Below are 23,719 nucleotides of genomic sequence, written 5' to 3'. Positions count from 1 at the left end.
TTGAGACAAGGTGAAGTAATAAACATCTTTATTACATGAGAAAATGAAAAGTGGAAGTAAAAAAAAAAGTTTCTCCATCACTGGAATGAAGAATGGAAAATAATTTTGGCAAAAAAAGCTGAGCCATGGTAATAAAATTTTGTAAGAAGTTAACAAAACTGAAAGGGACAAAGTAAAACATAAACACAACTCATTCTGGTAATTGTGAAGAGATGTTCCCAAGCCTAATAAGGACAAAGTATCAAAAGAGACTCAAATAAAACAGATCACACCACATGAGTATTTCTGTTGGAAAGACCAAATGTAGTTACATGATAATTATTTCCTGGAAAATGTTTGCATATTGTTATTTAGAATCTGGCAACAGGTAGCTGCTGTACAAAGCATTATTTTTTCTGGCCACTTCAAAAACTTTTAACTGTCCATCAGTGGAAAACCAGCCTGATTTGGGACCACTTCTTGATACAGACCTGTAGCATTCAGTGCTCTATTGCACTAACATTCTGGTACTGAAAACTCAGCCAACATAGTCTGTTGTCCTGGACAGCAAAACCTTAAATAAAGTAGGCTTTCTCGAAAGCCTTGTAGGGAATGTGGTATTGTTTGTTTCCTACACATTTTCCTTCTTTGTATAGGAAGCTGCATAAACAAAGTTGCCTGCAGCAACACTTGTAATCCACACTGAGCTCCACAGGTGATCACTGGCAGATGGTTTTTAGCGTGGAATTGTCCCATTTTGGTCAGCGTCTGCCTTGGTGCATCACTCTGGGTCTGCAATGCGACTGTCGGCTCACAGCCACAGCGGTATGCAAAGGACTAGGCTTCTGCTGGTAGCGTGTTGGACCTGTCTCTGCTTTCCTGTAGGTACACGTATCTTGAAGCACTCACAATATGAAAGTAAAACCTTTAAACAGAAACTTTGGTTTCCCAAAACTGTAAGTTCTGCCTTACTGATACAGTACTCATTGACTTACATCTTCTGAATGGAAGAGATCACAGCTTTTCTTTAGATTACATCAGCCTGTAGACTTACTCTAGCTTTACTGACAAGTATGGTGGATACAGAAGCCTGAGACTTGCCAGGCACCTTTTCCTACCGTTCCTTCCTCCTCTGCCATCTGGGTGTCTATGGGATAACCAAGAATGTCCGTAACCTATTGCTGAAATCCCACAGCATTGTTAAGCTTCAACTGAAGTAGATGTTAGATGGGTAGACATGAGCGTGTCTGCTATGCCCCATTACGCTTCCTGTAAAGCAGATTCATGGCTTTTATCGTAAATACTGAACTACAGCCCATGGCAAGCTGGGCCCTGAAAATAACTGAGCTATGCAGAGACAACTTGTTCCTGGAACAATCGGTTCTGACACATGGTGGATGAGTGTATCTTGGCTCGTCATGGAGAAGCACTGAAGTTGACTTTACAAGGCAGTGTGCACAGAGAATTAAGCCTAATTTAAATTCGCTTAATCCCATAATGTAGTATTAGCATGAATGTGATATTTGCTTGCCAAGAGTGTGCATGCCACTTCTCTATGGCACCCTCAAGGCATGTTTCTCAAATTGCAGAGGTTGTTATTAACTATTTTTAGATGTTTAGGCAAACTTACAAAAACTGACAAATGGTAAAAGCATTCTGTAATGTTCTGCGGAGAACTAGAACTGCTACATAGATAACAACGGGGAGTCTGGATCTCACATTAAATTCAGATTTGGACTGAGGAACCATCGAGGAGAGTTTGTACATTCCAGTCCCTACCTCACAGCATGGGGAATGTGAAATGTCTTTGTTGTATCATTTATTCTGGTGGCATCTACAGCACTGTCTGTGGTAGCAGATTGAACGTGCATGCAGCTTCGATTTCAGGAGCTGCAACAGGAAGGAAGTTACTACATTTTGTAAGGGCAGTCAGCGTATGGCTGTGCACAATGTCGTTAGGTCACTGATCAGTTGCATTTTGATTTGATTTGCACATTATTTCCCGGGGTTTTTTTGTTCTGTGGCTATTTTTACTTCCCTTTGAACAGCTGAATACATTATTTAGCAAATGTATTGCAGTTGGAATGCTCTTTCTGGTAACATTTTTTCCTAAGAATATCATTAGATTGAAATTCCTTGCACTGGCAAGCTGCCTGCTGAGCTCTCTGTACGTCCTCCAGCTGGCTGCTGAGCAGCTCTGCGGCCGCCGTGGCCCGCTGTGCCCGCAGTCCCCGCACCACGCTGCCTCGGGCCAAGGCTGTGAGGGTGCACGGTGCACTGGAGGAGGAAGCTGGAAGAAGGGGACAGCTGACATGAAGTGCAAGGGCACAGTGCCCCCGGCTGCCCCGGCCCGTTCCGCCCGTTCTCAGGGTCTGCGTGGGCCGTGACCAGCGAGTTGCGGGTTGCTGCTCTTTGGGGGCTGTGCCGTGTGCCCCTGAGCTCACCGTAGGGAGGCGTGAGCACACTTCAGCCGGAGCGCTCCCTTTCCGTGCAGCCGGGACGTTCGCAAACGCGCTTTCTCGGTGAAACGGTCTGTCTGCCGCCTTCCCTGCGCTGGTTTCCCGCCACCCGACCAGGCCCAGCCGCCTCTGCGGCCGCGCGCTGCCGCTCGTGCCCGCCAGGGCCCTGCGCAGGCGCGCGACCGAACTTTCTGGAAGGCGGGGGCGGGGCATCCCGAAGCCCCGCCCCGCGGCCTAACCCGCCCTGCGCCACGCGGGGGCGCTCGTGTCCCTCAGGGCCGCCCTCAGAGCCCCCGCGGGCGGGAGCGGGGCTGTGCTCGCGGAGCCTGGCCGCAAGAAGAGCACGGTTTGTCAGGGAGTGTTTGTGTGTCGGCGTGTTGATGTCCGTCCAGCAGCTTTATCGATCGGGCACCGCCGTGCTGTGGCGTGTGCTCCAGTGAGCACCGCGGTCTCTCCTCACCCGGAGGTGCCGGCCTGTGGTGCCGCCTCATCGGGGCAGCAGCGCCGGGCACGGGCAGTGCGTCATGGTTTTGTTTGGGTTGTTTTGGTTTGGTTTGTTTGTGTTTGTGTTTGGTTTTGTTTTTTGGTATGAGCAGGAACAGTTCCTAAAAAGAAAGAATAAAAGACAAGTGTTATGAAATAGGAGTCATATTTTACAGAGTAAGTAAGCTCAGTCTGCTTGTGGTTGTTAATAGGCTGCATCACCTATCAAATAATAAATAAGGGAAGAGAGAAGTGTAGGGAAAAAACACCATGCTTCAGCAGTTAATTTATTGATCTTTCTGAGTAGCTCAAAACTTGGGATTTAGAAGGCAGACTGAGAATTTCAATAATATTTCAAAGGATGAAAACCAAATGAGAGGTAGGAGGAGGAGGAAGCATACGGGAACGTGAGGCTTCAGGATACTTTGAACTAAGGGGAATCAACATAGAAGATAAGGATGTTTCAGAAACCCTACATGGCTAGTTTGACTTGATTTTAGGGAATGGGAAGATAAGAAAATGTACTCTGCAGAGGTGCTGCTTGATAGCTAGTGTGGTGGGCTATAAAAATAGGAATGTTCAGACAGAGAAGAGGACAAGTTATTTTCAGTTGTAATGAATCACTGAAGCTGAATTATATTTATTTGAGAATTGTGAAAATAGTTATGTGTGAAGTGACAAAGCTGCTAAGAATAATGCTCAGTTTATCATTAAAACTAACTGTTATACTTGGAGATTGAACTGCAGGAAATACCTCACTTTTTATTTAGTAACTTAGTGAACTCCTTGGAACGGTAAAATAGTGAATCTGTCTTGAAAAAATAGCCAATGGAAAAATTACCTAGTTGAGCATGGCATGCATAGCTTCTGCAAAAAAGGGAACTGGGTAAAAAGATCTTTAACCTCACTTAAAATTAGTAGAGGTGTTTGAGGATTTTATCAAAAGATTGCCAGATTGAAGAGATGATGTATACAAGTGTCAGCTAAATAGCTGTGTGACGGGAAATCTAAGATGCAGATTTCACAATTGGTCTTCACTAGTCCTGTGTCTGGACAGGGAGTGACTTGAGTTTTTTACTTTTACAGAAAACATATGTTGAATATATATTTGAAATAATTGCACTCTTTTTTTTTTTTTCTTTTTTGCTAAATAGTCAAAAGTTATGTCTTAGCTAAAGATCCAAAAATACACTTAAGTAGAAAATCCTGGAATCCTGGGAATATCATGTTGTAGCAGCTGACTGAGGTTTATGCCATCTCTGTCACATTAAATAGTGAGTATCAGTTGTGCTACAGGGTATGAGCTGAAGCATGGTGAAGTCAGGGGAGTTTTAGTTTTTGATGAGAGCAGTAAGCATTGTCAAAAGAAAAGGGTATTCTGCGTGTATCTCACCACCACTGGGTAACAGTGCTGCTCTTGGTTGGAAAGAAACGGAAGGTATTGTTATTTCAGTTGGCAGATAGGGCTAATGAACTGTGGGCAACTTCAACGTGATATGATTTGAAATAGACTACATAAATGCAGTAGCAAGTTGATAGCCTAAGATATGTGGAGTGTTAGGCTGTGTCTGTTTAAGTAACAGATTTTCACAGGAGGAGATAAGTGTTTCTTGTCCTCTGTGTTCCTCTCACCCAGAGTTCAGTGGACTGACTTCCTTCTGATGCTTGCATGTCAGCAGAGATCACGAGGTTTTGAATAATGGTACATTTTGTATGCTTTTGTTCTTTGCTCAATTTTCTCTTAAACTAAGAGATAGCCACTGAAATGCAACTTGTAGAAATAAAAAGGAAAAGAATTGATTTTTTTAAAAAATTTGCATCTAGCTTGTTTTATGTGTTTCTTAATGCTAAATATTAGTATGATTATTTGATATGAACTGAGCAGTGGCTATATTTGAGGCTAATTTGATGCACATCATTCTGATTACAGTGTAATTTTAGAGATACTAGTTACTAAATGTTGTAGCATGTTTTTATGCTTTAAGAAGATTAAATTTGGCAAATTATTTATAAAGCTAAAAATATTCTTGGTCATTTGGGAAAATATCTGTAATTAAAAACTGAGATACTGTTTAAATTTTCATAAGGTTTGCTGGAATGCTTACCTTGAAGTTGGTTTCTTCCTCACCATTCATTTGATGTAGTCACTTTGCATTCAGTTTGCCTATTTGTTTCTTCCTCTCAGACCTCAGTGTTACTTTAATGGGCTTTTCCTTCTTAAAACTACTGCTGGGGTCTTTATAATGGGGACTTTTGTCTCTTTCCACAGTGAAGGGCAGTCAGAAGTGTGAGCTGAATTGCCGTGCGATTGGCTACCGGTTCTACGTGAGACAAGCTGAAAAGGTGATAGATGGGACACCCTGTGACCAAAATGGAACTTCAATCTGTGTGGCTGGGCAGTGCAAGGTAAGGCTGCTGTCTCTGGTGAGTCTGCCTGCAGGCTGACTATGTCATATTAAATTTCTGCAAGAGGTTGATACAACTGGACCTGAGAAATGGTGTTTTGAACGTGTCTCTCTTTGTTTTTTCCCTAAGTAGATGTGAAAAGTGTTAACTCGTATTTTTACAGCTTTTATTTCTTAACTATGGTTTCTGTCTATTGAGAACAAACTGTGGAATGCTGAATGGCTGGATTCAGAAAGTGTTCTAGCCACAATTAAGGTGACTTCCAGGGAGCTTTTTCCACATACTTAGAGGAGATTTTATGAAAGAATCAGAACAAAAAGGTTGGAAGCTTAAATAAGAAAGAAATACAATATCTTTATTTGATTAAACTTTAGAGTGGAGATTTTTTTTCTGCGACATAATGGTTTATTTGGTTACGTGTTTATTTTCATTGCTTTTTAGCTGATGTTAGTGCAATTTTTCTGCTTGGTCCATGTTAGCCATTTTTAAGAATCGGGTCTTACTGGCTGTCCATTTATCATAGAATCATAGAATTTTTTTGGTTGGAAATTACCTTTATGATCATCGAGTCCAACCGTTCACCTGGCACTGTCAAGTCCACCTCTAAACCATGTCCTGAAGAACTCAACAATGACGGTTTCTTAGAAAATAATTGAGTGAGTGGTTGTTTTTCAAGCGTTCAGAAGGAGCCACTGTGATTACTTTTTGCAGTCTGCTGTATAGATTCACCTTGTAATGAATAAATACACTGCTTTCTGCAAGGTGCTAGCAATTTCAAACACAATGTTCCATGTCTAGAAATAAACATTGTTTGTAATCTTTCAAGTAAGGTAAGTGAAAGAAATAAATTTCTAGCAAGGGGCATTTGATGTTTGGCTGATGTTTCCAATATATGTTGGCAAAAGAAGCAAAAGTGGGTCAGATGTAACTCATTAACTCAAATAATGAAAGGTCAAGTTCAGTTTAAATAGTTGGTTTGCCAGAGGAAATCACTTATGGACACAACCTTTTCCTCTGCGTGTCCAGATTCTTCTTACTTGTGCACATCTGGACAATGCCATTTCTGTTCTCTATTTCTTAGCACAAGGAAAGCTATATCTTTGAATTTCCGTTGTAGATGATAGATCTGGGTGAAGTTGATTATTCTTTAAAGCTTTCCTTGATCTCAAACCATTTCAGGAAGCACCAGAAATTTTCAATTGCAGTTCTGCTCTATGACTCAGAAAAGTGAAAAATAGATTTAGTATACCAGGCGTTGTCTCGTATAGAAAGGAAAGACAGCATTCAGCGGCCTAGTACGTAAGTGTTCTGAATTCTGAAGATCACCCATTGCCTCTGTAGAATGCCACTTCCTAAAGCTGCATATAAAAAACAACAGGTTACTGTAAATATGTAACTTGGGGTTCATAGAATTACAGGATAATTCAGGTTTTAAGATACTTGGGAAGGACATTTAGTTCAACAACCTCCTCAGAACAGGGTCCGCTGTATCAAGCAGCTGCTGTGGCCTTTCCCAGGTTGAGGTTTGAGCCCGTTCAGTGTTTGAGCAGTATCACAGTGGAATCTTTTTCATTGATTTCAATTGAAGTTCCCCATATTGCAGCTTGTGCCCTTGTTCTCTCAACCTAGCACTGTATGTCTCAGAAAAGCTGACTCCATCTGCTCTGTTACCCTCCCATTAGATGTAGACAGCATAAGATCTTCCCATAGCCTTCTCTTAAGGGTAAGGAATCCTAGGTTGTAGTGGTTTTGTTTGGTGGTGTGTTTGTTGTTTTTTTTTTTCCTTTTCTCATTTTTGTATGGTATTGAAAATAAACTAAAAATCAGAATCTCTGTCTATTTGAACTGTTCCTCAGTGATGCTTACTTAATGCTTGGTGAAGTGATGTAGTCTATCATTCTCAAAGAGTAAAATAGAACCAGTTCTGTGCCTTATAAGAAAAAAATTATCATGATAAAGCTAAGCTAAGGCAGGTAAAGGTACTACTTATTCAGTGCACTTGTAGTGGTTCTCACTACAGCAAAGTAGAATGAGCATGGGCTGGGAGAAGTTGAGGGAGTTAACAACAGTCTTCATAGGCAGTAGTATTAACTGTACTTGTGCAGAAGGCTGAAGATTGAACACTTTGAGAGATGCATCTAGTGAAAAAAACGAAAGGTTCATATTTTTTTTCTGAAGAGGAACTTAAATCAGAGATTTTACCATCTTGTGATTAGTTCTTCTGGTCTGTAGCAATTTACTCCTTATTCATTACTTGCAACCTCAGTAAAATGGTATGGTGGGCATCAGCTGAAAGAGATAACCCGTTCACCCATGCAATACTTACACTGGGATTTTATGTGTGTGTGTGTAAACCACACGCTACTTTTGTTTCAGTGTTTTGAGTTAGTATTTGAGGGAGTATTCAGAGATATGGATGTTAAACTAAAGGGAAATGCAGTATTACAGCATTACAGTGGTTGGAAGCGCTGTCACTATCGACTCAGTTATTGTTTTTTCAGTGTTTTCCATGGTTCAAGATTAGAAAGTCAGTGCTATGTATTTGGCGAAACTTTACCTCTAAATAGTCAATAGCATGCATTTGAAAGAAGTTTATAGTGCTATGTCAGATGAAATATGCTTCATTCTTCTTAACAGTACTTTATGTTTCAGGATAAATTAATCTGTATTAAAATTACTTATCTTGTTCTTTATGATGTAAGGATGAGTAAGTGTGATACACAAATGAATATTACGTTTTATATATTGCCTGTCTCCTTGGACTCTGAGACTTCATTTCCTACTTGTATAGGCAGATAAACTATTAAAAATAAATAGAATAATTTTACTTAATGCTGATATTATACACTGTAGAGTGAGCATAGATGTAGCTGAAGGATGTAATAACCAGAGAATCAAATAATTTAAGTTCTGTACTGTCAGATATTTGAGTATTTTTTTCTGAGAAGTTGTCAGCATTTGCAGTTAACTGAAAATGTTTCTTGTGCAATGAGGCTTATTCAAATCTCTCTAGTAGGTAGCTATTTCTTGATTGCACATTATTTTAAGTTTGTTTTTTAAGTCTCATAATGTAAGCATCTAATGAATTTGTGGTCTCTATCACCCTCTGTTGGAGATTTTGCTGCATTACTAGAATAATAACATCCTTGGTTCCCAAGACCATTGTTTCTGGTTAGTATTTTCAGTCTAACTTATTCTTAGGAAAAAAAGGATGGAAAACATTGCTATAGTAAAAATAATAGTTACTTAGAAACAGAATAAAGAATACAATAGAGACAGGTTTACCTTCATCTGAAATAAGATTTAAACATGTATTTCTCAGTTCACAATTTTTAACCGTTTAAAACGTAAAACAACCACAAGTAATATTAATTAGAAGTTCTCAAGATATAAAATGCAGTCACACCTATTAACACTGAAAATTCATGAAAGAGAAGTTTTATCTTAGTTCCAAAACCAGATTGCTTAATACCTTGATCCTCTCCTTTTTGAGTTGTTAACCAATGTTAGATACAACAACCTTTCAAAATTGAAGTATTGTTCAGTCTTATCAGGAAAGACCAACTGTAGCACAAGAGAAGATTTTTTAAAAAGTAGTATGTACAAAAGCCCTTCTTAAGGCCTGGTTGTTGTGGCCAAATCAGGCATGAGGGTTCGAACAACAGTGTGCCTCTGAGTACCCCTGAACAGCATCCCAGGAACTATTTCCTTACTTCCAGAGCGTGTCTGTTTTCACTGCTGCTCTTTTGTTCAACCAGCCCCCAGAGTTGGATGTAAAAACTTTATAACTTTTCCAGCAGCACACATGATATGTAAAAGCTTGTTTTTCAGATGTAGTCCTTAAAGAAAACTTAATATACTCTTATGATGAAATATTGTAATATTTTTTTGTTTACTTTTTTAGTTGTCTGCAACATTACAATAGCTGGCAAACATAATAATGCCAGAACTACAGAAAAAGCTCATCCATAACTGAAATTATCATGTACTTCATGGTGTAGACTAGATTCTTAATTCTAATGAAATGAAACTTTTTTAAAAAGCAATTAAATAATTTTAAAATAAAACTAGGCAAAATAGGAAGAACTTGTGATATTCTACCTATGCAGATGAAAGAAGTATGACAAGGATCTGGATAATCAGTTTTATTATTTTCGTGTGGAATTTTTTCTGCACATTTGAAAAATGTGCTTTCTGATGAATTTTGCAAAGTGAACGTTTTTGATTGACATTCATATTGAGTTCCACTTCTGTTTTTTCAAAATTTTGATTTAGTGCTATAGCTGGTTATTGCTAATACATATGCTTTGAATGTGTTTCAGTACTATTGAGTATGTGTCATTTGTTTGAATACATTTGCTCTCCCTCTCCTAACTAAAATTTCACAGTGCTGTCAAGTTAAAGAATACCTACAAATGGGGCTTTTTCAGCTCCTGATTTAGCCAGAAGTTTTCTTGTTTTGAGATTTTTTCTCCTGCTTGTTTTAAATCAATGTATCCTTTTATTTCTTCTGGAGCCAGTGGGATCATCCTATTCAGTAACTTTTAAGATCAGGAGAAAAAGAGTAGAATTTGAGGCCATTTTAAAAAACAAAGCGAAGGATGAAGAAAGAATGTTCTTAATAATTTCGGCCTTGACCGTAGTTTACTAATTGTGTACCTATAGGGAATTATGTTGCATGCGTGTTTTTTACATTCATTTAGGATACTTCTGGTAGAAGTCTTTTTCAATATTTGGGCAGGTGTAAGCACTGACTCGTTATAGTTTTGGAGACTAAAAAAAAGGATATTTGTGAGCTGTGAAGGAAATTGGTTTTGCAGAGATGTTAGTTACCACGCAGTGGCGCACTTTGCAAAAGTATTATTTAGCATTTTAGATAAAACTTATTTGAGTGGGAACTGTAAATATCTTTTAAAGGTACCTGAACCAAGTATTGTATCTCTTCTGATTTATATAGTACATTTTTTCTTGCATTGTAGTTTATTTTAATCTTCCAGTTGATTTCTGAAGTTAACTGAAAATATCTGAGCAGTTTTAAAATGCACACAGGGAGTAACTTCAGTAGCGAAATGACTGGCAGTAGAGATTTTACATGCACTTTTAAATTTAAAAAAAAGGCATCAGATGTTGAAATCCTTGCAAACTTGATAGGGAATTAAGTCAGTTACAGGTAGCATAGCCAAGCATGCGAAACGTCCATCAGAATAACATGATTAGGCAAGGAGCTCCCATGTAGAATTCTGCTGATGGGCACTAGTGTGCAGGTAACAACTATAGGTGGCATTATTGTTTTAAGTTAGGGAAGTCTTAATGACCGTAGGATCAGAGTAACAGATCAGAATATTGATTGCTTATACTGGAAAAAAGGGTCTGGGGAGGATTTGGGGGGTTTTGTGTGTGTGCACGCTTTCTTGAAGCTGGAGCCAGACTTCTCTCCTTTTTCTGTCCTCATCTGTTTAGTTTTTAGGTTCTTCCGAGCAAGTAGTCTGTACAGCGCTAGCTTCTCTGAAGCTTTTCGCCTTGTTCTTTAGGCATTTAGTCTTCATTTTTTTATCAAAAATAATCTATGGAAGAACCTAAGACCTGGATTAATGTAGCAGAAATGAGGGCACATGGATATCTGTATATGTCCTTCTACTGAATTAGACAAAATGTTTTTGGGTGCATGTTTGTCTTGCTTGGTTGCTCAGAAGAGGTGGTTGTATTCTTCGCTGCACAGGAACTTTGTAAAGCTCTGTGTTTTGAGATATGAAGACTTTGAAAGCAGCCTCAGAAACTGTGCCAAGTGAAACATTGGTCTGTCCCTCAGTGGCATGCTCTCACCGTCAGCACGTTGGTATGAGCCTGACTAGCACAAAGGTGAGTGAATATGGGTGTCAGGCATTGTTTGTATCTGAGGAGGACCAGAGTCATGAACTCTTTCTAGTTGTTTGACCTTATCCTAAAAGAAGGCCATGAAATAGTGAATTACTTATGTTGTTTTTACCATGGGAGCTGCCGTGTGCTGCAGGTAATTGTCACCAAGGCTTTGCCCAGGATATGATCACACAGGGGATGTGCTCCGTGGAAGTGGAGAACTAGGTTATGGAGCCTAATGGCATTCAGATGCTGAAATGCATTTCAGAATCAAATGAAAATTAAATCTCTAGTTTGTTAGTCTTCAAGGCTTTATTTTTTTCTTATTTTTCCTTGATTTCTATCAATAGTAGTTTAGAGCACTGTGCTCTGAGCTCAAGACCTATTCAAGGAGTAGATAGGATGCATTCAAAGAAGCAAAAATCAGCATTTTGCCAGATCTTTATTTAGTTTTGCTCATCCTGTGTATGGAGCCTCTTCTGGAAGCTTTTTCTTTGAAGAGAAACTGGTTCATCTGTGAAATATACCATAGAAGTAGAAGACTATAGTTAGCCTTTTAATATATACTGTTACAATTACTTTGCTGTTGGAAACAGGACTCTTCATTGCTTCTCTTCATAATGCAATGCTTGGCATTAGCAAGTCATTATGAAACACCTGCCTGGCATGAATAAGGTGTTAATGGAAGAAACAGGTTCCTGGGAGCTAAGAAATAACTCCTCTTGCTGCTTCTTCACTTTGTTTGCATAGTATTCTATTAAATGCTTTACAGAGAGTGAGTCTCTGTAAGGTTTCTTGACCTCACTTTCTACAAAGTCTTTCTACCTACCTCCATTTATAAAGGAAAGCTACAATTCTTTTTTTTTTTTTTTTTGCATGTGTTCTTTGGCCATGACCTAATTTAAGTTGCTTCTGATAGCTGGTACACAGCAGGTGCAATCACTGCAGGTAAAAGATACTGAAAGATACTGCCTTTGAACTGAGCTAAAACTGATGTAAAATCTGATTACAGGAAATTGCGAATAGCAAAGCATACAAGTCCATTATGTTCAAACAAACTGAGTAAGCATTAGATGTGTGTATTTGTTGTTCTCCTCTTGTCTGTCAGCTTCTTCTCCTGAGAAGGACATAGTAAACTGAAGTATGGAGCTCCCCATTCTTCCATGAAGGTGCTATCTGAATCTAATTCTGCACACTTTAGTTGCATTGTAAATAACCCAGTAATACAGATGTTACCAGCGTCAGATGTTGCTTACAGTGACATTTAACTTATTTATCGTAGTGCTGTGTTTTGGGTTCCTCCCCCTCTCCAATTTTAAGCCAGTTATGGGGGGACAAACTGTTCTTGATTCACTTAAAGTTGACACATTATAGGTATGGAATAAAACAAATAATGTTAAACAGGCATGAACATTTAAAATAAATTTAATTGAAAGAGGGTGAATTTATATAATTGTTTACATAATGCTTTTTATTTCTCTCCAGCACTTGGAACCCCAAAGTGAGATTTCACTGTTTTGTTGAACTACAGCCTGTCAAGAAACTTATGAAGAGGCACAACATAGTTGGATAACATTAAAATTTGTCTTACAGCTCTAAGTACTGGAGAATAATGTTATCACTATATGTTAATTTTTTTTTTCACCAGATCTGCTGGGAAAAAGTAAAATAAAATAGTTATACTAGAAAAAGCCTGATTAGAGAGACTTTTTTCTTAAATTATAAAAAGGTTACAGTGTCAAATACCTGAGGTAAAATCTCAGTCTTGAAAAATGTCCCTATCAGAATTCAAAAAACTAAATGCTTTGTAAAATTTTATTTATAATTTCAAATTCCATAGCATATCAATAGAATGTGTAGTTAACTGATGCTTATAATTCTACAAAATATATTCCTTCTTTTAGATCAAATTGTCTAGATAATGTTCTTAAATGTCAAAGAGGAAACAGCTTCCTTGTGTAACTCTGAAGACAGAAAAAATAAAATACTAGAACTTTCAGTCACATCTTACTGCTCTAGTATTAAGCAATGATACAAAAATAAAGGTAAAACTGTAAAATTTGGAAAAAATACCACCAAACAAAAACCAAACAAACATAAATGGTTTTAGAGAAAGTCTTAAATCTAAACCATTTTTAGCTGCTTTTAAATATTCTTGATAGCGTATTGCTTTACTCGAGTTTGGAGCAGAAATAGCTGCTGATGTGTACCATAGAATGACTAATGTAAATTCTGATTATCTTTATGCTCCACTCTGTATCTTTGGGTTTTTTTCCTTTTGAATGTAGAAATAACATGTAACCTACCTATCTGAAGGAGCTTGAGATGTAGGAAAGTGAAGGAGTCCTATGTAACTTTAATTTGTTCTTATATCTGCAGTTCTTCTTAACAATTATTTTGCAGCTTCAGGTGTCTTCCTCAAAAGACAGAATGTAATCCTTAGCCTGCAGTCTGCAGCTCTCTTCATAGGTTGGATAACAGTGTTAGGAAATAGATACCAGCTTTGAGCTGAAGTGCATCAGCACAAAAGCAGTTCTGTGGGCAAATTGCTATTATCTCTAATGATTAAGTGACACAATTAGGGAATCATAGTACATTTGAAGTACTCTTCTCTCTGAACTAGTTTCTGAATAAAGTATTTTTAAAATAAATCCAAAATAAAAAAAAAAAAACAAAAAGTTTTCAAGAATGCTGGGGATATCAATGATATAGAAAACAAGAATATTGTATGTTGTTGGGCCTTGTTTTTTTTTCCCCTGATTAAACAGATTGATATATATCAGGCTGCAAGTGAACCCGGGTTTGTTTATTAATCTGGCAGTATTTCTTAGGCTGGAATAATCAAATGATCTCTCCAGGGTGCTGCTGACTTTCTCTGGGTCTAGGGTTGAGTATATAGTCTCTTCTTCAGCCTTTGACTCCAGGACAGCTGAAGAATAAACCAGCCTCTGTAATTCCCCGCCAGTCTTTTTTTTTTTTTTTTTTTTTTTTTTAGTGACAGTCATTTTAGTTCTGACTCTCTCATTTGAAGTTTCTCTTTTTGCTTGAAGCTGTTGATAGTAATTTTAAATGTCTTTCTGAGACCTACAACTGGCAGCGGTTGCTGGGTTGGCAGTGAGAGAGATCTTGATTGTTTTGAGTTCAGATTACAAACAGCAGTGCCTGCAATTTAGTTATCATCCCACTGGAGTCGTAGTCTGCACCTAACATGCTTTTAAAGAAACATGATAAAGTCCTCCAATATACTAATATGCCACTGCCAAAGGATGCTGAGAGTATTTATTAAGAAACATTCAGTAACACACCAGTCCCTCCACATGGTTGTTCATAAACAAACTTGTGCTCTTGATCACTGGTTCTGCTTCTGAATTACTGTTTTTCTCCCATGTTGTGGAAATTAAGTGCAGATAAGAAAAATGGACTATGGATAAAAATACAAAATAAAAATAATCTCAAAACTATTCCTTTTTCTCAGTCCCTGACAGATTATTAATGAATGTATTCTAATAAAAGAAGCTGTGATAGCCTGTAGTAAGATAGCTTGCAGTGTCATACTGCATTCACAAAAGAGGCAAACTGATGGCGAACTCTGTACTCTATACCGTGGTTGAAGTGGAAGTGTTTTATATGATGTCTCTTATGCAGGAATTACTAGTTTATAGTTAATGCCTTTTAAGTAACCAGGAGAACAAAATCTGTTTTGCATTACATTACAGCACGTCAAAGGAAAAAAAAAGAGAGAAATTTCAACCAGTCGAAATTCATTGGAGGGAGATGGGAAAGCAATTGTAAAAGGGAACCTTGTAGCTTGTGGAAGACCCCTCTTCTGAGGTTAAATAGGAAAAGGAAACAAAGTAATTTAGATTTTATTGCAAAGAAACAAAGAGAGCTGCCCCAGAAATAATGCTGCAAAACTCAGATGTAGGGGATCTGTTTAACACCTGGTCAGGCCAGCAATGGGAGAAAGCTATTAAGAAGAGGACTGACTGCATATTTGTTCTTGTTCTCCTATTTAGAACAGGGATGAAAACTTGACAATTATTCCTAAATTATAAATGTTACCATAAAAAACAACCAACCAACCAACCAAAAAAAAACCCAACCAAACAAACCTGATCTGTAGTTTTTATTAGAGAATTCTCTCTCTTACTTGACTGGATTATGTTTCTTATGCTAGAGATCAGAGCTTGGAAATGTTCAGGCTATGTGACTTTCAGCATCTCATTGTTGTGATTAGGTTAGGATTCCCAGAAAGGGCTTATAGATTAATCTCTGCAGAATGGATAGAGATCCTGGAACCTTGATTAGATGGCTAAAACTAGACATTGTCAGTAGTCATCCAGTAGACTGAGTGGTATTTTGGCTTATTGCCTATGTTTTGTATTTATGTCAGTAGAGGATGTTATGCATCAGTCAGTTCAGGTTTGGGCTGCGTCAGTTTTGTGCCGTTGTCCCAGGGAAATGCTGGATGAGGAACTTTCTCGCTGCAGGGTGGGCTTTGTTTCATGCACAAAAATAAAAATCAAGAAACTGTGTTCTTGAAATTGTTGTTGTCTGGTGAAGTTTATATTAGGAGACTGTCGCTGTGAACAACCAAAAATGATTTTGTCATGATAAACATAAGGAAAGCTGGGGTGGGGAGGGAGGAGTGGAACAAACAGTCTTAGAGCAGGCTTGATATGGTATGACATATTTTGTGAGAATCCTCATTTGATTGTTTATTTTCTCCCTGATTTCTTGCTGAGTGTCTGTTAGTAGAGTTTAACGTGGAGTGGGGTTGGAATGTGCAATAAGGCTACTATAAGTTATTACAAATACAAAAAGGCAGTATATGTATGGTAGAGACAGCTTATTAGAGATTGAAATGTTCACGTGACAGATGGGGTCATGAAGTTAGGGGAGGCCCCTTTATGAGCATTTATGGGGAAAAATAAAGGCACGTGTGAGAATTTATGAGGTGCTAAAACAATAATTCAAAACAATAAATGGAATTAATATTTTCATTTTCATTTTGATTTTTCTGTTGTTCTTGTTGCTTCTTCTGACAGTTTGAATCCATGGTGTCTCCTATGATGTCCATAGTCTAGAGACTAGATTTTTTCTTTGTTCCCAGTTGGATAACCCTGTGCTGGTTTGTGGCTGCACTTCCTTTGTACTAGTGCAGTGTTAGCTATTATGCAGTTGACTAGTGATATTTCAGGGCTTATCTTCACGTCAGAGTTCTTAGAAATACAATATGAAAGTATGTTTATTGCTAAAGGATTGATAATGTTTTATAGTACTAATATACCAACTAGTGACAAGGGTTAGTGTTGGTAGTATAATTACTGTTACTAGTGATAAAATTACTGATAAAATGGAGGCTTTATTACAGTTCAGTCATTTCAAAAACTTTAAAATTTAGGCACTATAGGGGTTTTATTTATTAATTACTAAATGACTGAGAAATTATACTATTCAGGAGCCAATAACCCAGAGGTCTTAATGAAAGTAAAAGAATTTTCAGAACACAGTGTCAGTTCAGCAGAATGCTGTCTGACCTAAGCTGTTTTGTACTAAGGAGCCAAATAGCAAGTAAATGCTTAATTTTGTTTTGGTGGTGTTTTGGGAGCAAATTGAAAATACTAACAAGAACTGTAACAGAATATTCAAAAATACCTATTATTTATTCAGGAAAATGGAAAAGCAATCTGGTCTGCAGGAAATTAAGTATTTAGGCTTTGTTTTTATTTAACTACATTGTGATATTAGTTTAGAGCCTGGAAAGGGTCCAGTATGTTTTTAGGCACTTCTATTAAAACAAAAATTACAGTTCTGATAGACTGGGTTGGGTAACTTTGTCATATGAATAAATAAATCCTTGGGAGGGAGGTACATATAGATAGTAGTTCTGTGTGCCTGTACGTTTTTCTTTTTATGCAGGCATTTGCACATGCACGTATAGATGCAGCCATGGTTATGTATAGTTAAGGAGCTGTTCTGTCTTAAAATTTACTTGAAATCTTTCTTATTGCATTAAATGACAGCCATGAAAAAAGGAACATAGAAAGACGTTAAATTTGTGGTAGTGTATGTGTAAAAGAAGAGACACTTGGAAAGCAGGGAAGCTCAGGCCTTACCAGTGTCTAATGGAGGGGTGAAGTCACCGGACTATGCAGAGTGGCTGGTTGTTTCCGCCTAAGATCTAGCGTGGATTCAGATTCCTGTTCTGGTCGAACTAGAGGACTGTACTGCAGTAGGTTTCTTGTGTGAGCCTGGATTTAACCTCTTTGGTTATTGTTAATATAGCACTGCATAAGAATACCAGAGTGTATGCTGAATGGGCAAAGTGGCACAAAAGCCATTTTTCAGACTCTAGCCCTGTTAAGAGCCAATTTTTTTTAACCGAGGTGGAGCCCAATATTATTGTGACTTAACTCCTTTGGGTGGCTAGTATGATGCATTTTTGTCCCAAACGTGCTATTAAAGCCTAGATTCTCTGTCTCAAAAATAGAAATAGTGTGGCACATCCTTGTTTTATAGGATAAATACAATGTGTGGGACATAATGGTAGTGGCATGTAAGAACTGGATTAATAGCAAAGTATTGCACTTCATTGTAGCAAACAGGTTTCTGTGTACTTGGTATATGTTTTGACTACATTGATCTTCAGGAAGCTGTGTTTTGCCCTTAAGCAGAACAAAGGTGTGGGAGAAATTGTCAGGGAGAGCAAGAATCTGAGTCATAATCCTTTTCTGAGACCAGAGGTTAAATTTTGATGCAGAAGCTCATGTTTACAAGATGTTTACAAGATACAATTTAGTTTCACAGGAACCTATGCACAGTTCCTTTCAGTTTAAATTTCACATTAGTTAAGTTTTCCCATAAGGGTTTTGAGCTTTTCTCAAAAGCTCAAAATAAAAAAGTATTCTGGATGTCATCTGGTACCACCTCAGTCTGTGAAATTTAATAAGATTAGATCAGAGATTGTAAAATGGCATACAGCTAGACCAAAATGAGTTTGTTCAAACTTGGTTGAAATTGAATTTTTAACTGAACCTAGAATTGGCCAGACTTTCTTGTGGCTTCACAGTGAAACTGGCGTTTTGTTAGTGGCAGTTCCCTCTTTTCTCTCTCTCTTTCTTTCTCTTTTAATCCTCACAAGTGCCATGGTAGTAGATCTTTCTTGAAGTCCTACAAATGAGAGTTACATGAAGTATGATCATTTTCTTTTAAAGTAATGTAAATTTCCAACTTCTGTGGTTGCTGAGAAAAATAAAAAAAAGTGACTAGATCATAGGCTTAATGACTCAGACTTCACAAAACCGGTGAGGTGAGTCCTAAACCCTTATTAAAAATTCTGTTGATTTGCAAATCTGTGCCCTATTTTGGGGCCCCAAACATTTTTTTCAGCTTGGCAGAAATAGCAGCAAAACTTGAACAGAACAAAATTGATCTTACTACAAAAGATTGACATATTTAATCCTTTTTATGGCTGCAGCTCGTCTCTACTCACAGGAATATACTATGTTGTGGCTGGTGATGAGATAATCCAATTTCCTGGAATTCCAACAATATGGTATTTTTGAACAAGAATATTTATACCACGCTCAACAGAGAAGTCCTCAAAGTGCTTGTGAATAACTTCCTGTTCTCTCTTTGTAGTGAACAGTGACACCTGATCTGTTCAGAGTCTCATGTAAAAATCTACTTGAGCACATGCATTAAACAGGATAGATTTTCTTTTAAATAATGGTACATTTAAATGTATCAATAATTTCTGCTACATTACATTGTTAGATGTGTAGTTTGAGGCAGCTTAACCTGGCATCTAAGTGCATTTTGTGAAATGCAAGCTTGGCCAAGGTCAAAGTTGTTGTGCCCGCAGTCAAGCAATCCTAATCGTTCACTGGCAGCATTTTAGTATAGCTTGGCTTGTGTGTAGTTTTAACAAACCCTGTGTAGTGGAAATTAGAAACATAAGTATGTATGTATCTCATAGCAGGGAGAGATGACTTTGAAGCAAAAGTATGTTCTATAAAATAGAGTGTTTTTACAGACATTGCCTTTTCCTTTTCATTCTAGAGCTGTGCCTATGATTTTAATAACTCTCATTTGCCACTGTGTTGACCTTACAGAAATTAGAAATTCCAGAGACTTGTTAGTTACCGATATTGGGCTGTTGATGCTATTCATAGAATATGTATTATGGCTTATTCTTCTCAAGCTCACAACCACAAGGAACTATGATGACAGGAGCAGGAATGTGCTTATTGGTTTGGTTCCTACATTAATATAAATAATATCTGCAGAATTCTGGTGAGCAACTTCAGAAACTAATTAGGATTAGAATCAGTCCTCTATGACAGAGGCACTTTCTTTCCCTTGCTGTCTGTGTTTATTCTCTGTATCCCAAGCTGTTTTCTGTAGAGAGGTGTGAGCCTTTACGCACACCTAATAAACATATGTAGATCTTTCAAGTGTGCATTGGTGATACCTTATAAAATGCAAGGTGGGAGAATTGCTTAGTATGACATTTTTGAAGAGGACTAAGTTCCTGCTATAGTTGTTAACTGCATGTTTTTACAAAGCAGATGCTTCTTCCTCAACACTGTTCTTGACACATGATTACTGTAAAGGATTGTAGTCCTGCTTTCCTGAAGAGTTGTTTTGCACCACAGCTGTATCACTAATTTGTTCTCTTTAGCACCCATAGTTTGACCCAGTTTAGTAGGGAGTAAAGTCTGATGAAAGCAAGAATTGGGATTCTCTAGTTGTAGCTTACCTGATACTTCTGTTTATAATAATAACGATAATTGGAGCAGAACCAAATCTAGAATGTCTGCTAGAGATTTGCAGTGACACCAATAAGAAAGAACATTCTGTAGAGGACATAATGGCGGACTTGGAAGTCTTACACAGCTGGGGCAGTATAGGAAGGAAATGTGTATGTTTCACATACATACGCAGTACAATAAATAGATTGAAGAAAACATGGCTTTAAATGAACTAATGTTTGCTAAAGATTGGAAGTACTTTAGGGGTTCAATGCAAGACCACATTATTGCAGATTAGCTAAAAACGAGTAACCACCCGTGACAATGCTTGTTCATGTCAAGTAAGAGATAATGCAGCCTGGAATTTCTGCAACTACAGACAAGATAATCACGTTACCTTTCATTTTCTATGGGCAAAGGGTTATACAATTATTTTAGCTCTGTTCATCTGCATTAATATTGAATGTCAGTAACTAACTGTAGCTTGAATATTGATTTTACTCAGAAAATTAATTTTCTTGGAAGAAAATAACCTTTTGAAAAAAATGTTATCTTTCAGACTAGCTCATTAATTTTTCTGGGAGCTTACATGATCCGAAACATGAGCAAGTGGCACTGACACTCTTCCCTTGAAGAAGAGAGGTAGCCAGTAGAGGGCAAATTGTGTAAAAAGAGTTGTGAGAAGAGAACCTAGGCCTGCGTCTCAACAGCTTCAGAAGCAAATGGAGCAATTTTAAGCAATTTCATTGCTGCTGAAACCTATTTTAGGCTACAATGAATTAGTTCAGTACACTTCCATGCTGGAAGTTTAGGTGGCAATCTGGAGAGAGTCAGAAGTATGATTCTCCATTACTTGGGCATATATTTATGTTTTAGGGACTAAATTAAGCAATTTCGACCAGCAGTTGAATGATCTTGAAGTAAAAATTTTACATTTTTGTCTTTCTAACATTTTTCTTCAGACTCTTCAAGCCAGATATACCACACATGCATACAGGTAGGGCTTTTGTAGTTTTTGAAGGTAAATTGGATTTTTAAATTCAAATAGATGCTCTTTGTTTGTATTGCTATACTTCACTCCTAGAGTTCGTTCAGTGAATGAAATGTGTGTAGTTTTTTTGTGTGTGTGAAGTAGAAAAACTTTTTCGAGTTTTCATAATTTTCAGTAAATTGAAGACCAGTATGTCTGAATTTACTTCAGACATTGCAGAACATCTCTTTTGAGGGGTTGTGTTGATATAGACCTAATCTCATTTTATTGTAGCTGTTCTGTGGCAAAAGCTGAGGAAGAACTTGGCTTATCTTTTCCACTTTTTAAAAGATAAAAGTTCACACACTTATGCAATTACTAAATATTCTTGTTTCATTATTTAAGATTCTCATAAACAGTTCATGTAGAGAAAAGGGTGTCTCAAGGTGTATTCCGTAGTAAAATTGGAGAAGGACTGAATATGGAATATTGAAAGATTTGAGGGGTTATGCCTTCACTAAAGCTTATTCAAATAAAATATGAATGCAGGCAAACTGGACCCTAAATTTTGGGCCAGATGACTGCTTTGTTTTACAATATTAAACTCAGTGTTTGCTGAGAGGGTGGAAACAACTTTTAAAATAGGTTCAGGTGGCCTTGTGCATCCCTTGAGTATTACAAAGTACCATGATCTTTCCATCAGATTATTGTTGTTTTGAATGGAAGAAATATGTATACAGTGAAAGTATATTAGTGTCTGAATACCTAGCACTTAAACCCTTAAATAGGTAGAGTAGCCTGCGTGGAAACAGCTTGAAATGTCTGTATTCTTTAAGACTGGAAAATAGTTGTCATAATTGTATGTGTTTCCTACCATGGCAAGCCTTCATTTTAAAGGGATTGTTGCAGTTTATGCTCACATTTCAAGAAATGGGGCATGACTGAAAAGTCTTTGACCTGTGGAAATCCTACCTGCACAAGGATATTGTTTTACAGCCTATAGAGTTTTATTAAAACAAATAAATTTTATTACTGCAAGATTTGTTTGTTTAGAGTTGGCTGTATATGGCAGATGCAGTTTATCTTATGTGCCTGGAGTTTGTTGAGCTCTTTCGCCAACACAAAGTCACAGAGTGACGGACGTGACTTCTGAACTCCGGAATGTTTGCAGTGGACTCTAAGACGGCGCCAAGGTCAGTCACCTCTGTTATGGACACTAATGAATTTGTACAGCTACTAAGCCTATACTGGAGCTTGGAATTGCTTTTGTAGGTTTGTTTCCCCTGCTCTGATACTCTTACAAGGCTTTAATTCCTGTTCTCTATGAGAGCAAGACATCCAAAAAAAGTTATTGTTTTGCACATAATATTCTTCCACGTTCCATACAGCTCTGAGTTCATTGCTGTTTTCAGCAGCAAAATCAAATGGGATGAAATAGATTAGGATATAATTGTTTCTGTTTTCCTTATGTTTTAATTGCTCGGTTTTTACTCCAGTCCTCATTTGATTTCTTCTCTCCTTCCAGTGATAAATGGAGTTGTAGATCTACATATCCAAAATAAATGTCATTGCTTGTTGCATATGATTTTCCAGAAGTAACGTGCCTGTGCAGTGTTTCTTCCCCCATTAAAAAAACATGAAGATGATCTGGCAGATTCATTGCAGATCTATAGTTGTGTTTGCTTTTAAAAGTAGCTTTGTGGAAAGTATACTTCATGGATGCTTTACTGTCTTTGTCACTTGTCCTAATAAGGAGAGTTCAGAAGACCAGGTACTGGACCTAACCAGTTAAAATGGCACAAAAGTTGATTATGATGAACAGCAATGTTAACTAAGTGGATCTTGCTGGACTATAAGATGCTTGACTTCTGCTATACAGTGCTATTTATGTAGGTTTCCAGTTGTCGTTGCTTAACCTTTCAGTTGTACCAGATACTTAAAGCAGTGTGTATTTCTGTATTATTCAGGAGCTGGTATGAGCAAACCATAATGTACTTTCTGTGAATCTAATGTATTATCAGCTTAAAGCCTTGTGTTTTCATAGTTCTATTAGATTCAAATTCTACATTGAGGTATGAACCAGCCAGTGAAAACAGTACTTAAGAAGAGCTTCAGGCTAATTTTTGCACTATGAGTCATTGTTAAGAGATGGGTTCATCTTATTTATTTTCTCCTGCAGTGCATCTTTGCTGAGAAAAGTATAACTGAAACTTGGGACCACGGCCCTCAGAAAATGTTTTCTGTAGAGTTATTCTTCTCATGTTAAACTTTCTGGTAACTGTTTTATAAAAAAGTATAAAAAACTTACCTGTCAGGTATTTGGCCATTTGAATTGTCAAGAGTCTTAAGTTCCATTATGAGACAGAGAGAGAGAGAGAATTGTTCCAGTCATTTTAAATAGAAAGCTTTTGATGTCATTTTTTCAAATAATCCTAATAAGATAAATAAAACCATTGCCACTTCATATACTGGAGGCTTCTGCTACCTTTGCCACCACTCTACTCTGAACATCAATGATACAAAGGGAAAGAGGTCTAAGTCCTCAGTTTTGCCACGTGCATTATGTTCCAGCTGTCAGGATTTTCTGTGTTTAACTTGCCATGCAGTGGCAAGAATGAACGTGGCCTGGCAGTAGCAGTTCCTGGGTTTCACAGACATTGATGTAGGGCAATTGTTGTTTTGCTTTTTAAAAAAAAAACAAACAAACCAAAAGGAATGTAACATCCTTTTTTTTTTTTTTTTTTTTTTTAAACTCCATTTTCTAGATTGAATTAGATGCAAAATGGCCTTGTCTTGGGTAAGTCTTCCAG

The 23,719-nt window shown here is 37.6% G+C and overlaps 1 protein-coding gene across 6 annotated transcripts in view; it reads left to right on the top strand.

Moving 5' to 3' along the window:
* The window catches only part of THSD4 (thrombospondin type 1 domain containing 4), a 310,710-nt gene that overhangs the window by 156,835 nt on the left and 130,156 nt on the right, over window positions 1-23,719 (top strand). For all 6 annotated transcript variants that reach the window (XM_065076051.1, XM_065076050.1, XM_065076048.1 and 3 more), the window contains exon 7: window positions 5,191-5,327. In XM_065076051.1, coding sequence (XP_064932123.1) covers window positions 5,191-5,327 — 137 coding nt within the window. The remainder of the gene's footprint in view (window positions 1-5,190; window positions 5,328-23,719) is intronic.

Source organism: Columba livia, chromosome 11 (genome assembly GCF_036013475.1).
Source record: "Columba livia isolate bColLiv1 breed racing homer chromosome 11, bColLiv1.pat.W.v2, whole genome shotgun sequence".
NCBI classification, from domain to species: Eukaryota; Metazoa; Chordata; class Aves; order Columbiformes; family Columbidae; genus Columba; species Columba livia.
This window is presented reverse-complemented; position numbering and strand designations above follow the sequence as displayed.